Genomic DNA, 15,588 nt, shown 5'->3' with positions numbered 1-15,588 from the left:
CTTTCGAAGTTAAGTATTTGTTCACAATTGTATTTTTGTCGAAACTATATTTATCTTTCGGTGTGTGTACCTATCGTGTGTCCGAAGGAAGATTCTCAGTGTTAATCTTTCATACCTGTATAAAAAATCGTCGGTTATTTAATGCCGCGTTTTTTTCAGCCTAGTACCTTGAGTCCTACCTTGAGGCTTCGTTTTCTCTCGGCGGTCGATTGTGGTCCAATTACTTTCGTTCTCTCAGTTTTTCCCAGTCTTTTCATCCCATACCTCCTTGGTTAAAATCTCAACTAAAAAAAAAAAACAACAAAAAACATTTCCTCCTTTGTTCTTATTCATTGTTCTGCTTTGTTTATTTGTTGTTCTTATTCGTTCGTTCGTTCTTCGACCACATGTTTCATCCCCATTTCCACAGATAGTTTTCACTGTTCAATTTTAAAATGCTTAAACTTTCCCCTGAAGTGATGTATTCTGTCATATTATAACACCTTTTTCTTTTTCTTCTTTGAAAGTGTGCTTTTGACTTGCTCACCAAATCTACGTATCTTTGACTCGAAGGTCATAAGAAACTCATTTTGCAATAAATGTTCGTTTCCCATTAATCAAACAACACTTTCGAGAATCCAAACTCACCTCTCCCGTCCTTATCTTCCCCATCACCCATCCCTTTCAAATGTCCTGCTTGCCCCTTACCTCAACTCCCCCTGCACCCCTCCCCTCCTAGACTCCCCCTTGCCCCTCCCCTCCCAAACGCCCCCTTCACCCCTCCCCCCATTGACTCCCCCCTCGCCCCTCCCCTTTAAATCTCCCCACCCTCATTTCCTCTCCATTTTCCCCCTCTCACCCCTCCTCCTCAAAGCGTTCCTCCCTGCTTCTTCCCCCTTCCAACCCTCACCTCCATCTTCCCCAACCTTCTGCCTCGCTCTGCCCCACCCTCCTCAAATAATACTTCACTGTGCCTCACCCAATCACCATCAAACCTTTTGTCCACCCCATCCTTCCCTTTTGTGAAGTGCTCCTTCCCAAACCCCGGTCACGGTGTACCTCCGAGCCCCGAGAGGAGTCACGGCAGAAAGATGTGTTATTCTGTGTGTCAAAGATCAATTGTGAAACCACACCAATTGTTACCAAGAAACAAGTATTGTATTAAGGTCACACAAGAATAACAGAACAAAAACAATAGTAATCAATTGTACAACCAATATATCATTCCTATGATGGTACCATCAGTTTCGTACAATATAACTCACTGTGCTCCAAGTGAGCGAAAATAACATTCCCAATGTCTCTATCCCAGCATCAAGCCAAAGCCCATCCACACTCCACACCTCGTCCCGACCTTCTCAACACCTCGTCCCGACCTTCTCAACACCCCGTCCCGACCCTATCAACACCCCGTCCCGACCCTCTCAACACCCCGTCCCGACCCTCTCAACACCCCGTCCCGACCCTCTCAACACCACGTCCCGACCCTCTCAACACCACGTCCCGACCCTCTCAACAACTCGTCCCGAAACTCTCAACACCCCCGTCCCGACCCTCTCAACACCTCGTCCCGACACTCTCAACACCTCGTACCGAACCTCTCAACACCCCCGTCCCGACCCTCTCAACACCTCGTCCCGACCCTCTCAACAACTCGTCCCGACCCTCTCAACACCCTGTCCCGTCCCTCTCAACACCCCATCCCGACCCTCTCAACACATCGTACCCACCCTCTCAACATCTCGTCCCGACCCTCTAAACACCTCGTCCCGATCCTCTCACCACCTCGTTCCGACCCTCTCAACACATCGTACCCACCCTCTCAACATCTCGTCCCGACCCTCTAAACACCTTGTGCCGCTGAGCGCCGATTTGCATTAATTTCATAGATCGCCAGATCTCAACTTTTACTGCTCAAAACGTCGCCGAATTATTTTTTGATAAGTTGTGCCAACTTGAGAATAAGAAATGATTTGATTTTGGTGAAGATCTGGATCCGGATCTTGATCTGAGCATTTTCCAGAGATTCTTCACCATTGAGAGATCGGACAAAAAACGATATGTAGCACGAGATGTGAGAAACTTGTGGACGGATTATAACAAAACTTGGTTCATGAGTTGGAGAAGAGACAAGAACAAGCGATTCGGTTTTGGTTCAAGTGGGATCCAGATCGGAGCTATTCATGTCCGATCTAACAAAACAGAAACTGTTCACCTGGTGCAGGTGTGGTCTCTATCGAGTGCTGTTCAAGTTGAGCTATGTTTCGCATTTCATCACCACTCGGGTAGTTTTGTTACATCATCATCCTCGGGTAGTTTCGGTGCATCATCATCCTCGGGTAGTTTGGGTGCATCATTATTCTCGGGTAGTTTGGGTGCATCATCATCCTCGAGTAGTTTCGGTGCATCATCATTCTCGGGTAGTTTCGGTGCATCATCCTCGGGTAGTTTGGGTGCATCATCATCCTCTGGTAGTTTGGGTGCATCATCATCCTCGTAGTTTGGGTGCATCATCCTCGGGTAGTTTGGGTGCATCATCATCCTCGGGTAGTTTGGGTGCATCATCATCCTCGGGTAGTTTGGGTGCATCATCATCCTCGGGTAGTTTGGGTGCATCATCATGCTTGGGTAGTTTGGGTGCATCATCATCCTCGGGTAGTTTGGGTGCATCATCATCCTCGGGTAGTTTGGGTGCATCATCATCCTCTGGTAGTTTCGGTGCATCATCATCCTCGGGTAGTTGGTTCTGATTTTAAAAAACCACAACGTTCCGCCGAAATCACGGGTTAAATCCATTTCCTAATGAACCTCTTTTGTCATTGTACAATATAGGCAGGTCGATATACCACCTGACCCACAACAAATTGCAACAAAAGGTTTCTCAGTGGTTTTCATCCCTACTGGGTATACTGATCAACAGAAAAAAAGTCTACCAAAATCTGACCTCTGGAAATGGGTTAAAACTGGGTCATTTCAAAGATGGCCACCGCCGGGCTTCAAAATCACTAAAACAGCTATAACTTCTTCAATAATTCTGATAGAAACATAATTGTTGGTTCTAGTCCATGGTTTTAAGGGGTGAGCAATCCACTGGTGTCATTTAATTTCAGACCTGGGCAGTATTTAACCTGAAATCCAAGATGGCGGCAAAAATTCAAGACCGAAAAATCAATAAATTGTCCATTATATAATATATCCCCTATCTCGAAAGGCAATGATGTATGAATGATATGGTTGGGTCACTTTTGTGCATCTCTCATATGATAAACTAGACCGAGAGAATGCTGGGTCCGAGAGAATGCTGGGTCTAATGATAGATAAATATCTTTGAAACCCAATCCTGAGCAGGCCTGGATACAAATCTGTGACCTGGTGATCGGATGCTCAGTCCAATACCACTGAGGTACCGTCTCATCTACTTTTTTTTCAGTTGTATTTCATTTCTGAATTTTGTTATTTGTAAATCCTAATTTTATAATCTTTGCTGTATAGATTGTATTTTTCATGTGTCTCATGACAGATTGACAGTTGCAAGATGCTCAATATTAAACCTGCAAAACTTCATCTTTATGTCAAAAAATTCCCATCAATACCAAAATGACTGAACACCAGGTGTCACTGATATATTTATTCATGGACATTACATAATGACAGTTTAGGTTATGTTTTCATCCAAGAATGTTATGTCCATTACACTGCCTCAGTTCAGTCCTCATCACTGTCCTCTAGTTCCTCAGAGACTTGATTTAGCGGATTGTCACAACACGTCACTTGGCACGATCCACATGCAGACGTACATGAGAGCCCATTCTTTCTGCAGCTGCAACGGGGCGTACCACAAGCTGTGGTGCTGTTGCAGTGTATCATCTTCAGAAGAGTGCCTGGTGCAGCATTCATGGCAGTCATGATGGGTACGAATCGATTGTTTTCAAGTCCCCAGTCCAGAGGATCGAGGTCACTCTCCATCCCCATCCAAACCATGACCTGGTAGTACACTCGGAGACGATGAAACTTGGTGGCAGATTCCGTTGGGGGAAGACGTTAAGGTGTAACGAAAGACTTAGCAGCAGCGACCTTCTTGGTGAATATGTTGTAACGCATGGCTGCCAGAGAACATGTGCTCTCCCCACCAAATATAACGGTCATCGCTTGGCTGCCAAGGTTCTCTATTTCAGCGAGGCTCACGCCTCTCGAAGTGAATGTATCTGCACACAACTCGAGGACTTGATCATCTTTCTCGAGTTTCTGAAAGACAGATTTCTTCCCAACGCCATACAAACGAGATGTTGAATCACATCCTGTGAAGGAGTGCAGGAATAATAGTTGGGTGCACAACTTATTCCCGAGAAGATGCTTCATCCGATTGATGTCGTATACTTTCAGATTGCTTCTTGACTGGTTGTCTGACCTGAAATATAGTGGTTTCCCATCTGCCATACAGTAATGGAGCAGAAGCATCAACAAATCCGTGTCCTCTCCGATTAGTGTGGTGCAATGCAGAATTGTGCTGTTTACTGCTGCCTTTGCAATGTCCACATCAGCGTCCCCTTCTGCCTGAATAACTGTGCAGCCCACTTCCTTCAGCTGATCACCTATTTAGGTGATCAGTTGTTGCTTGTTACTGCCGATGGATAGGAATTCATCTCTCTTTCCGTCAAATTCGGTTTCTCTGGTGAAGTCCACAGTCGGATAGCTGTTGGTTTGTCCCCGTCTCTGCTGAGTGTTATCCTTTATCGAAGGACTTGCACCATAGCCATCAAAGACAACAGTTGCTGCCCCATAGTGCTTTGTTGTGAAGTCCGCATATGCTCTGGCTATTTTGCCATACGTATCTCCCTTCTTCCACTTGAGGTTGTGCAGCAAGGATCCTCCATCAAGCACATACCTTTCAGTCTGAAGGTGTGGTGTCAGGTGCTCCTTCACATGCCAGTGCCTTGGTACAGTGGTCACTGACGGCTTGAGCCAGTTGAGGTTTGTCGGCCTTTCTCAAGATCTTGTTGTCCTCAAAGAGGGATGGTGGGTATGGACTGAGCTCAAAACTCATCACTTCCTCAAGTGACAAATCACCTGTCCGGGATACCACCAGGAATCGTTGGAACAGCAAGCTGGGATCGATGGTTCTGTCAGGAGCAACCTGGACAGCAGTTGAATTTCCCAGGGTCTTGGCTTTCTCTTTCCTCTTGATGGAGAAGGAAAACACAGGTTGTCCAATCATTCTCTCGATTATTTTGTTCCCAACAGATTCATATTCATGCACGTTGATGTCTTCGTTCGCCACGATACCATTGATGACATTCCTTAATGCAGGATCCGAGGAGAAGGGTGAAAATGCGTTCAGCTTTGTGCTTATCTTCGAGAGGTCGGATGTGTCTCTTTCAATTCTGGTACCAGTTGCTTCTTTATGCTGTTCGCTTGTTGCATATGTGAGGTCATTGAAGTCCTGCATGGCGATGTTGACCTCAGATGTTATGGGGGCTGACATTGTCCACAATGCTCGCTGTTCCTCTGTCATCTTACTGCCATGAGTCAAGCCGCCGGTGCTTTTTAGTGATCTCATGCGTGTTTGTTCAATGACTAGTTCACTGCTGAGGCCTGCCCAAAACTGGTTTGTTCGCCGGATCACATGGAAGCCATCTTGAAACTTCTCATACACATCTGGGTGTTTGCTCTCCAGTTCAGCCATTTCTTGTATGTAGAGGTAAGCAGACTTCAGGTAGTTGTGGTGTCCAGCTGCTGCAAATATTGGCAAGGCATCAGCAACAGCTTGCAAGTGATCCTTCCAAGACCCAGTGCGATCTGCCTTGATCATTGCCCGAGCAGTATGGAGCATCTTCTGATAACCCAGCCACAGCTTACTCGTTTTGGATTGTGCACCAAGTTCTGATTTCTTCGTCTCAAGTTCATCAGTGATCTGTACAATTGCAGCTGATTCTTCAAGACTTTCAAGAGAGATGTCACCCTTCAACAAGGACGAATACATTTTCTCAATCTCGTATACTTGGATCGTGAACTCAGGATTTTCATCCACTACAGATGCCACAATCATTTGATGGAGACACTTGTCCACCAGTAGATGGCCACGGAATGCCCTCTGAACAGATTTTCCAGACATCATATGAACTGCAGCATTTTCACCGTACACCAGTTCCAGGATGTTTTTGAGTCCTGTACCCGCCATCAACGTGCCTATTGCTCCACGCAGATTCATGAACGACTGACATGGAGTACATCTGACAGTCCCCTGACATGGAGTACATCACATATAATTACCGGTAGGAGAAGACTGAAAACCCCTTTGTTAGAATTTGTTAAAGGTTGGGTGATTGCCTAACAGGGATTTGAGTATATACGGACAATTTATTGATTTTACGCCCTTCCTTTTTTGCTGCCATCTTGGATTGCAGGTTAACATGGTTAAATACTGCCCAGATCTGAAATTAAATGACACCCAGTGGATTGCTCACCCCTTAAAACCATGGACTAGAACCAACAATTATGTTTCAAGTGTTTTTTTTTTTTTTTTTTTTTTTTTTTTTTGTATACTGAATCGAGGCTCGTGAAAGAGCTATCAGAATTATTGAAGAAGTTATAGCTGTTTTAGTGATTTCGAAGCCCGGCGGCGGCCATCTTTGAAATGACCCAGTTTTAACCCATTTCTGGAGGTCAGAGTTTGGTAGACTTTTTTTCTGTTGATCAGTATACCCAGTAGGGATGAAAACCACTGAGAAACCTTTTGTTGCAATTTGTTGTGGGTCAGGTGGTTGTTTGTCATAAATTGACCTGCCTAATATATTATTATGTGCATTTGATAAACAATATCAATATGTATTAACAATAGCAATTATTGAATTTTAATGTGATTATTGTTGCATTTGTATATACTAGGGCATGCCCGTACTATATATATATATCTAAAATTATATCCCCCCCCCCCTCTATTTACATGAAATGGTTTGGTCCATTCGCAAAGCCAAAGCGAACGGCTTGCGAGTACGGTGACAATCCCCCCCCCCCTCTATTTACATGAAATGGTTTGGTCCAAAGCGAACGGCTTGCGAGTACGGTGACCATACCTTGGGAACCACTTGTCCGATTAATTTCAAACCTTGTGTGAACTGGGGCGAATTCATGGTGTGGAAGGGTGTGTGCTGAGCTCGGGTGGAATACCGAACCCGGGGTTCCGTGGAGTGTCAAGCCTGAGTATAACGGAGTGTGTGCAGCGAGCGTGCAGAGTGGAGTGTATAAACGATCAGAGCACAGGTCATGCACCGATTCAGACGGGGGTAACCGTTAGCTTGACTGAGGGGAGGGGTGAGGTTACCGAGCGGGAAATATTTTAAATGCGAGTATGTTCTGGTCCTGTTTGTGGGAGATTAAAAATAACAGGTTTGTAATCCGTACCTGTCCAAGGGAAGTCACATTTCAAGGTGCTGCTGTCACTGTATGTTGACGGTCCATTCCCGGCAAAACGCTCGAATGCAGATTGAAAAATGTTTTCCAAGAAATGGTGTGTGGGTGAGTGTGCGTGGCATAAATGGTGCACCTGGCAAAAATGGCAAATTCAGCTGCGGGATCTCCGCGGAAAGGCTCATATGTAAAGTAGTGTGTCAACTATCATGGAGTGACTCATGTGTGCGAATGGAGTAAGATTGACTGTGGAGTGTATCGTGTGAATAAATGGTGTGTGAGAAATTGTGAGATGGCCGATGTGTGCAAGTTGTGTTCGTTGGTCCGCGAGGCAATTTGGGGATGTACCGGATGTACCACGTTGCAAGAGTGGGCGTGGTGGAGGTTCCACAGCATGAGCAGTGGATGTCGAGAACACGTCCGGGTTCCCCGGAGGAAATCCGCCGAATGGCAGTGCGAATATTTAAATTAAATGGCAGGTTACAGATGTGCCGCCGAACTTTTCCACAGAAGGAGCCTATATAGTGGAGAATATTTTGTGAGGAAGCGGCTTTAAAGCTGGAAAGCCAGAGCAATTGCTGTTTGAATGTGTTGGGCACCCGAGGAGAAGCTGCCTACCTGTTCAGGCCATGGATGGATCGCCTGCCGAAATCAATTGTGTTGCCAGGTTTGACGGTCTCAATCGGTGTCAGTAGTTGCTTAACAACTCTTTGGGCCGCAAACCTATCCACGGCATGGCGACCTGCGGGTCCAGAGGTCGGGGAGATTCCGAGAAGTCCCACTTGCTATGCACCCCAAACCCCGCGTCTGCAACAATATTTTCACTCTGTCTCCTACTTGGGAGTCAAACAAACTTGAAATCATTGCAAACCGAAAAAAGGATTGTTTATAATGACATCATAAATGAGACAAACAACAAGCACAAATAACTAATGTAATAGACACAGTGCAATGCCAGTAAATTCCAGAAAAGTTTTCAAATAAATTTTACAATCTTTATTTCATGTAAATTGATTTAAATACTTGAAAACTATTGAACACAAATCGCCTTCTTGTTACTTCTGCTATCTTCCAGTTTAGCAGGACTTGGACATGTTAAATAGGGTGGTGTATAATGGTGATGTAGAAAACTGCTTCAATAGTGCTTAACATCCGGAAGTTTTCTTTTTAATAATCTTTAACTTCATTATTAGTTCATGTCGAACAAAGTGGTGCGTCATCAGTCCGTCCATCCATCTGTCACTCCGTAAACACTTGCAACTTCTTCTCTGAAACCGCTGATGGGATTGTGACCAAACTTGGCACAAATGATATTCGTTATGTTGTAACTAAAGTTTGTTCATGGCATTAAAAAAAGAAAAGTCGGTATTGAAGGGTTCCACCAGGGATCAAAGTGGGTTCAGGTTTTACCCCCCAAAATAGATGTTTTCCTCACTGAAACTACACACACGAATTCAATGAAACATTACCACAACCTTTACCACCCGTGCTGTACCAAAGATTGTTCACGGCATTTTTAAAAATCGGGGTCGAAGATAATCTATGGGGGCAGGGGGATTGCCCCGCCAATTTTTTTTGGTTTTGTTTGTTTAAAGTCTTATGATTATGTGACTATGATTGAGATTGTTCATGCTGCCCTGTCTTTAAGCATCCATGGAAATTGGGTAAAAATGCCATTATATGGTTTAAAATACCTTTAGTCAGTGTCGTATACTGCTTTATTCTACCAGATGAGCGGCCAGGGGTATTGCCCCGATGTTTATATTTAAATTGAAGTATACATTCCATGATGTAACATGTTCTATTAACTGTCAAGATGGTTCTCAATACCATTTCCTTGCAAAAGACTGATGCTTATTTGTACACAGGTGATGTCCATGCTGTGCATGTGGAAGGCAGACAACACAACAAGGATTCATCTGTCGCAGAAGATTCAAAATGTCAAATGTCATCACGACATCAAGACTCACTTCCTATAAAATACAAGTGCATGTCTGGGCCTCACAACACCAAGATTAATATTCAATTAAAGAAACACAAAAAGGCTCTGGAAAGGTGAATACGTTATTCGTGTAATGTGTGCAGCATGGATATTGCTTCAACGAGTAACATCAAAATACACATGAGGATCCACACTGGAAAACACCCCCACAAGTGCTCTGTCTGTGATAAAGGTTTTTTGACAAAAAGCAATTGGAATAAACATATAAAGATCCATACAGGAGGAGAGCGACCTCACAGATGCTCGATTTGTGATAAAAGTTTCTCTGTAAAAGGCTATTTGAATAAACATATAAAGATCCATACAGGAGAGCGACCTCACAGATGCTTGAGATGTGATAAAGGTTTCTCAATAAAATACAGTTTGAAATTACATATGAGGATCCATACAGGAGAAAAACCTTACAAATGCTCGAGATGTGATAAAGGTTTCTCTCGTAGCAGCAGTTTTAAATTACATATGAGGATCCATACAGGAGAACAACCTTACAAATGCTCGATATGTGATATAGGTTTCTCTCGTAGCAGCAGTTTTAAATTACATATGAGGATCCATACAGGAGAACAACCTTACAAATGCTCGATATGTGATAAATGTTTCTCTGTAAATTGGAGTTTGAAATTACATATGAGGATCCATACAGGAGAACTACCTTACAAATGCTCGATATGTGATAAAGGTTTCTCTCAAAAAGGCCATTTGAAATTACATATGAGGATCCATACAGGAGAACAACCTTACAAATGCTCGATATGTGATAAATGTTTCTCTGTAAAATGCAGTTTGAAATTACATATGAGGATCCATACAGGAGAACTACCTTACAAATGCTCGATATGTGATAAAGGTTTCTCTTGTAGCAGCAATTTTAAATTACATATGAGGATCCATACAGGAGAAAAACCCTACAAATGCTCGATATGTGATGAAGGTTTCTCTTGTAGCAGCAGTTTGAAATTACACATGAGGATCCATACAGGAGAAAAACCTTACAAATGCTCTATCTGTGATGAAGGTTTCTCTCAAAAAGGCAGTTTGAAATTACACATGAGGATCCATACAGGAGAACAACCTTACAAATGCTCGATATGTGATAAAGGTTTCTCTGTAAAATGCAGTTTGAAATTACATATGAGGATCCATACAGGAGAAAAACCTTACAAATGCTCGATATGTGATGAAGGCTTCTCTTGTAACAGCAATTTTAAATTACACATGAGGATCCACACAGGAGAGCGACCTTATAAATGCTCGATATGTGATAAAGGTTTCTCTCAAAAAGGCAGTTTGAAATTACATATGAGGATCCACACAGGAGAAAAACCTTACAAATGCTCGATATGTGATAAAAGTTTCTCTGTAAAATACAGTTTGAAATTACATATGAGGATCCATATGGGAGAACAATCTTACAAATGCTCGATATGTGATAAAGATTTCTCTCAAAAAGGCCATTTGCAATCACATATGAGGATCCATACAGGAGAGCGACTTCACAAATGCTTGATATGTGAAAAAGGTTTCGATCATTGTGGCCATTTGAAATCACGTGTAAAGATCCATACAGGAGAGCTGAAGTCTGACATACCAGGATATGAAAAATGAGGTAAAGTGAATTTCGAAATTGAAGAAACCTGAAATTTTATCAATGAAAGTTGGAGCAACAGGGAATCTGGATGATCAAGCAAAGCCATAACAGTACTTAAAAAGCATTCTGGAGGAATATCATGACAAATAAACGACAGTGGAGGCTGTCAGAGGTTCAGTGAGGTTTCTAAAACAAGCCCTTGGAGCAAATTTATGAGAATGAAGTTTCACAATCTTGCTCATGAATCATGATCCTTAATTGAAAAAGGAGGTGGAAATTTTGAGTTCTGGGAGAACTTTTTTTTGCTGTTCTCTTTTTTTATTGTGACAAGTATTTTTGGAATTTAGTTTTCTATCTGATTTAGTTGTTTTTCTGGTCCCATTTTGATTATGCTCAGATGGCATCTTTCCATGGCAGTTTGAACATCAATTTTTACTCAATATTTGCAGTTGTCCATGTTTCCTTGCCTTGTGTGACATGGGAAGAACACCCTTGATGTAAAATTGTTTGTGTTTTTGTTTTTCACGAAACTTGAATTTGTGAAGGGTTTCTCAATAAAGAGAGGTCCTAAGAGCACAAATGCACTTGTCTGTGTTATTGGGAATACCAGCGTGACTTAGCGCGTCTGTGCGCCTCACCACATGTCATTTCAGAGGGATAGGCATCTTTGCCCATTTCGGTGTCTTTGGGGTCTTTTTGGTCTTTGTTGTCTTCGGGGGATTTGGGTTTTTTTGGGGTCATCTGTGTCTTTAAAGGTCTTTTTGGGGTCTTCGAGGTCTTTTAGGTCTTTGGGATATTTTGGATCCTCTGGGCCTTTAAGGGTATTTTGGGTCTTTGAGGTGTTTTAGGTCTTCGGGGTGTTTTGGGTCTTCGGGGTGTTGTGGGTCTTCGGGGTGTTTTGTGTCTTCGGGGTGTTTTGGGTCTTCGGGGTGTTTTGGGTCTTCGGGGTGTTTTGGGTCTTCGGGTATTCAGGGTCTTTGTGTATTCAGGGTCTTTGGGTATTCAGGGTCTTTTTGAGCCTCAGGGCCTTGAAGGGTATTTTGGGGTCTTCAGGGTATTTTGGGTCTTCAGGGGGTCTTGGAGGTCTGAAGGGTCTAGGGAAAATTAATGGGTCATCAAAGGTCTGAGGGGTCTCAGCAGTCTTAACGCAATTAAGAGGGTTAATTATTTCCCAAAATATCCCAGAAATCCCAAAAATTGTATAATATCCCAATAATTGGGAATACCAGCGTGACTTAGCGTGTCTGTGTGCCTGACCACATGTCGTTTCAAAGGGATAGGCATCTTTGCCGATTTCTGTGTCTTTTTGGTCTTTGGTGGATTTAGGGTCTTTTTGTGGTCTTTGGGGTGTTTTGGATTCTCTGGGCCTTTAAGGGTATTTTGGGTCTTCGGGGTATTTTGGATCTTCGTGGTGTTTTGGGTATTCAGTGTTTTGGATCTTCGGGGTGTTTTGGGGTATTTTTGGGGTCTTTGTTGTCTTCAGGGGCTTTTGGGTCTTAAGAGTCTTTTGGTTCCTCTAGGTCTTTTGGGTCTTCAGGGTGGTTTGTGTCTTCAGGGGTGTTGGTGTTATTAAGGGTCTTGGGGAACTTAAAGGGTTGTCAAAGGTCTGAGGGGTCTCAGCAGTCAAAACATAATTAGGTGGGTGTTAATTTTATTTGAAGAATCAGAAGACGTTTTGGTCGCATATAAACAAACATACATAACACCATAACCATATACGTTTGCTCCATTATAATAAGATTTAATGGCACATAATGATCAATAATTATCAGTCAGTGGAGAGCTTGGAGTTGTCCATATCCCCATAAATAATCCTGATCAAACTGAGAGTTGTTCACCAAACCAGTTGAAAGCTTTGGAAGCTTTGAATAGCATTTACCACAATGGCAAGACTGCACTTCATGTCATCACTGATTACTGCCAAGCAGCTCAGTTACACAGGTCCCAATGTGGAAGGCCACACAGCTGGTTGCTGTAACATTTTTTTCAACATCGATGGTTATGCATTGCTAATGGTGAAAATACTTGTGAACACCGACTTCCAAAGAAGAGGAGAGGGGAGTGAACGCCTCTCCCTTCTCCCCACTCCCCAACCCCCCTAACAGGTTGAGATTCAAGTCGATGTGGCCACTGGCCACACCAAGCAAAATAATTATTCCAAAAATAAAAATTCCAAAAACAGATCCTTGCAATTACAGACCAATCATCTTCCTCCCAATCATCAGCAAGGTCATGGAATCCATCATCACTTCCGACATTAAATCCTTCTTCTTCTCCAATGGCGTGATCTGAGATCATCAATATGGATTCAAACCAGGCCACTCAACTCTGGACATACTGCTTCGGTTGTCTCAACAATGGACGGATGTCCTCAATTCCAGACAGGAAATCAGAGCCATCTCCCTTGACATATCTTGTGACTTTGATATGGTCGAGCATCCTCACCATGCTCACCAAACTCTCCTGTTATAGTATCCATGGAAATCTCAAGCATGGCTCACAGATTTTATTCTGTCGCATTCAACATCTTTGTTCGTCAAACAATACTCTTTGTCTAAAGTTTTAAATCCCCACCCCCCCCCCAAAAAAAACAAAACATTTATTTTCCTTTCTCCACGTGTGCTTTGTCTCATCCTATACTTTTTATCCGGGTGTGCTGTTCGCCCCGCCCCCATTATCTCCTTGCCATCCACCTTTTGCCCTGTTCATGTGACTCGTGGTGGTCCCTCTCGGCCCTCCCCCCATTGGTACTTTGTGCATATAAGATTGTTCACGGTTCTGTTTAAATATTATTTAAATATGTTTAACCTTTCCCCTTCAGTGTTTTATTGAGTGGTACATTACAACACGCTGTTTTTCTTCCTATTTAAAAGGCTTTTTTCAAATTCCTCTCCATCTCATTCCACGTCAAAAAAAAGAAATTCAATCTCTTTTACGTCTCCCTCACTACCTGGTCTAAATTCAAATTCATTCCACCCCCCCTCCATCGTTCTGAATCGGATTGCAAACTCAAAAATCACAACAAACCCAATTTGTTATCAATGTTCGCCTTTCATTAATCATCCACTTTTGAAACTCCCCTCTTGCCCCTCCCCTCCAAATCCCCCCTTGCACCTACACTCCTAAACTCCCCCCTTGCCCCTCCACTCCTAAACTCCCCCCTTGCCCCTCCACTCCTGAACTCCCTCCTTCCCCTTCCCCTCCTAAACTCCCCCCTTGCCCCTCCCCTCCAAATCCCCCCCTTGCCCATAAACTCCTAAACTCCCCCCTTGCCCTTCCCCTCCTAAACTCGCCCCTCACTCCTCCCCTTCAAAACTCCCCCCCAACCCCTCCCATTCAAATCTCCCCCCATACCATTCCTCTCCAATTCTCCCTCCTCCCCCCTCCTCCTCAAAGCTGCCTCCTCCCCACTTCGTCTCCCTTCTGTCTCATACCTCCACCCCCCCCAACCTTCTACTTTCCTCTGCCCCCCCCCCTCAAACAACCCCTCACTGTGCCTCATCCCTTCACGATCAAACCTTTCATCCTCCTCATCCTTCCCTTTCTTGGAACTCTTCTGTAATCTCTGACACACTATCAACTGCTCTCCCTACCTCCCCATCTCATCCTTCATCTGACCCTACTCCTCCCCTCCCCTGTCCTGTACCCGATGCTCCCCCTCTCTCTTCATTAATGGTATGGATCTCATACATCTGGGGCCTTCGCTCAAACCTGACTGATCTCTCCATACAGGTTGCTTCTGACAATCCAGACTTGATGATCTGCTTCACAGAGACTTTACTCCTTCAAGATGTCTCTGATTCCTTAATATCTCTTCCTGGTTACTCCCTCCTCCGGTATGATAGACCTGAACCTCGTCCTGGTGGTGGTGTGGCTATCTTTATCAAAAACTCTCTTCCTCACTCTCCTTGCACTGCCCACTCTCCTCCTCACCCCCAGGAGTACCTCTGGCTGCGGCTTCCTCTCCGCTCCCACCTTTTGTTCATATGTGTTCTGTACAGTCCTCCAAACAGTGATGACTCCATTTACATTTCACTGTCTGACAACATGGACCAACTTCTATCCACTCATCCCAACTCTCTCTTCCTCATATGTGGTGACTTCAACTGTCATCATGCCAGCTGATTGGGTGTGGGTTCCTCTCTCACCAGTCATGGCTCCTCAGCAAAGGACTTCTGTGACTCACTGGGATTGACACAATCTGTCAATTTCCCGACCCGGATCTCAGCCAATGGAGTATCTTCTCTTCAAGACTTGGTTATGACAAACTTCCCTGCTAATGTCTGCTGCTCTTCTGCTCCAATTGGTTCTTCTGATCATGTGCTTGTCAAAGTGGACATCTCTCTGGCCATTCTCAGAGAGCCACCTCAGCGTCGACGAGTCTGGCATTTCACTCAGGCCGACTGGGATGGTCTTCAAGCTGCCATCAATCATCTGGATTGGTCTCCCATCTCCACTGCCTCTGACATTAATTCTTCCTGGGAATTCTTCCAAAGCAAACTGCTCTCATGCACAGATTTATCCCATCTCATCTTCAGTTGTCTTACCCTTCCTCCCATCCATGGTACACTGAATCGTGTGGTGAGGCAGTTGCCCTGAAACAACTTGCCTT

At 44.0% G+C, this 15,588-nt stretch overlaps 1 protein-coding gene across 1 annotated transcript; it reads left to right on the top strand.

The window, feature by feature from the left end:
- The first annotated feature begins 8,999 nt into the window (after positions 1 to 8,999).
- LOC144894289 (uncharacterized) lies at positions 9,000 to 10,993 on the top strand. The gene is made up of 4 exons (XM_078786749.1): positions 9,000 to 9,050; positions 9,203 to 9,333; positions 9,472 to 10,814; positions 10,908 to 10,993. Exons 1-4 carry the CDS (start codon positions 9,000 to 9,002, stop codon positions 10,991 to 10,993), a joined length of 1,611 nt encoding a protein of 536 aa, XP_078642875.1.
- The last annotated feature ends 4,595 nt before the right edge of the window (positions 10,994 to 15,588 follow it).

Source organism: Myxine glutinosa, chromosome 1 (assembly GCF_964187855.1).
Source record: "Myxine glutinosa chromosome 1, kmMyxGlut1.1, whole genome shotgun sequence".
NCBI classification, from domain to species: domain Eukaryota; kingdom Metazoa; phylum Chordata; class Myxini; order Myxiniformes; family Myxinidae; genus Myxine; species Myxine glutinosa.
This window is presented reverse-complemented; position numbering and strand designations above follow the sequence as displayed.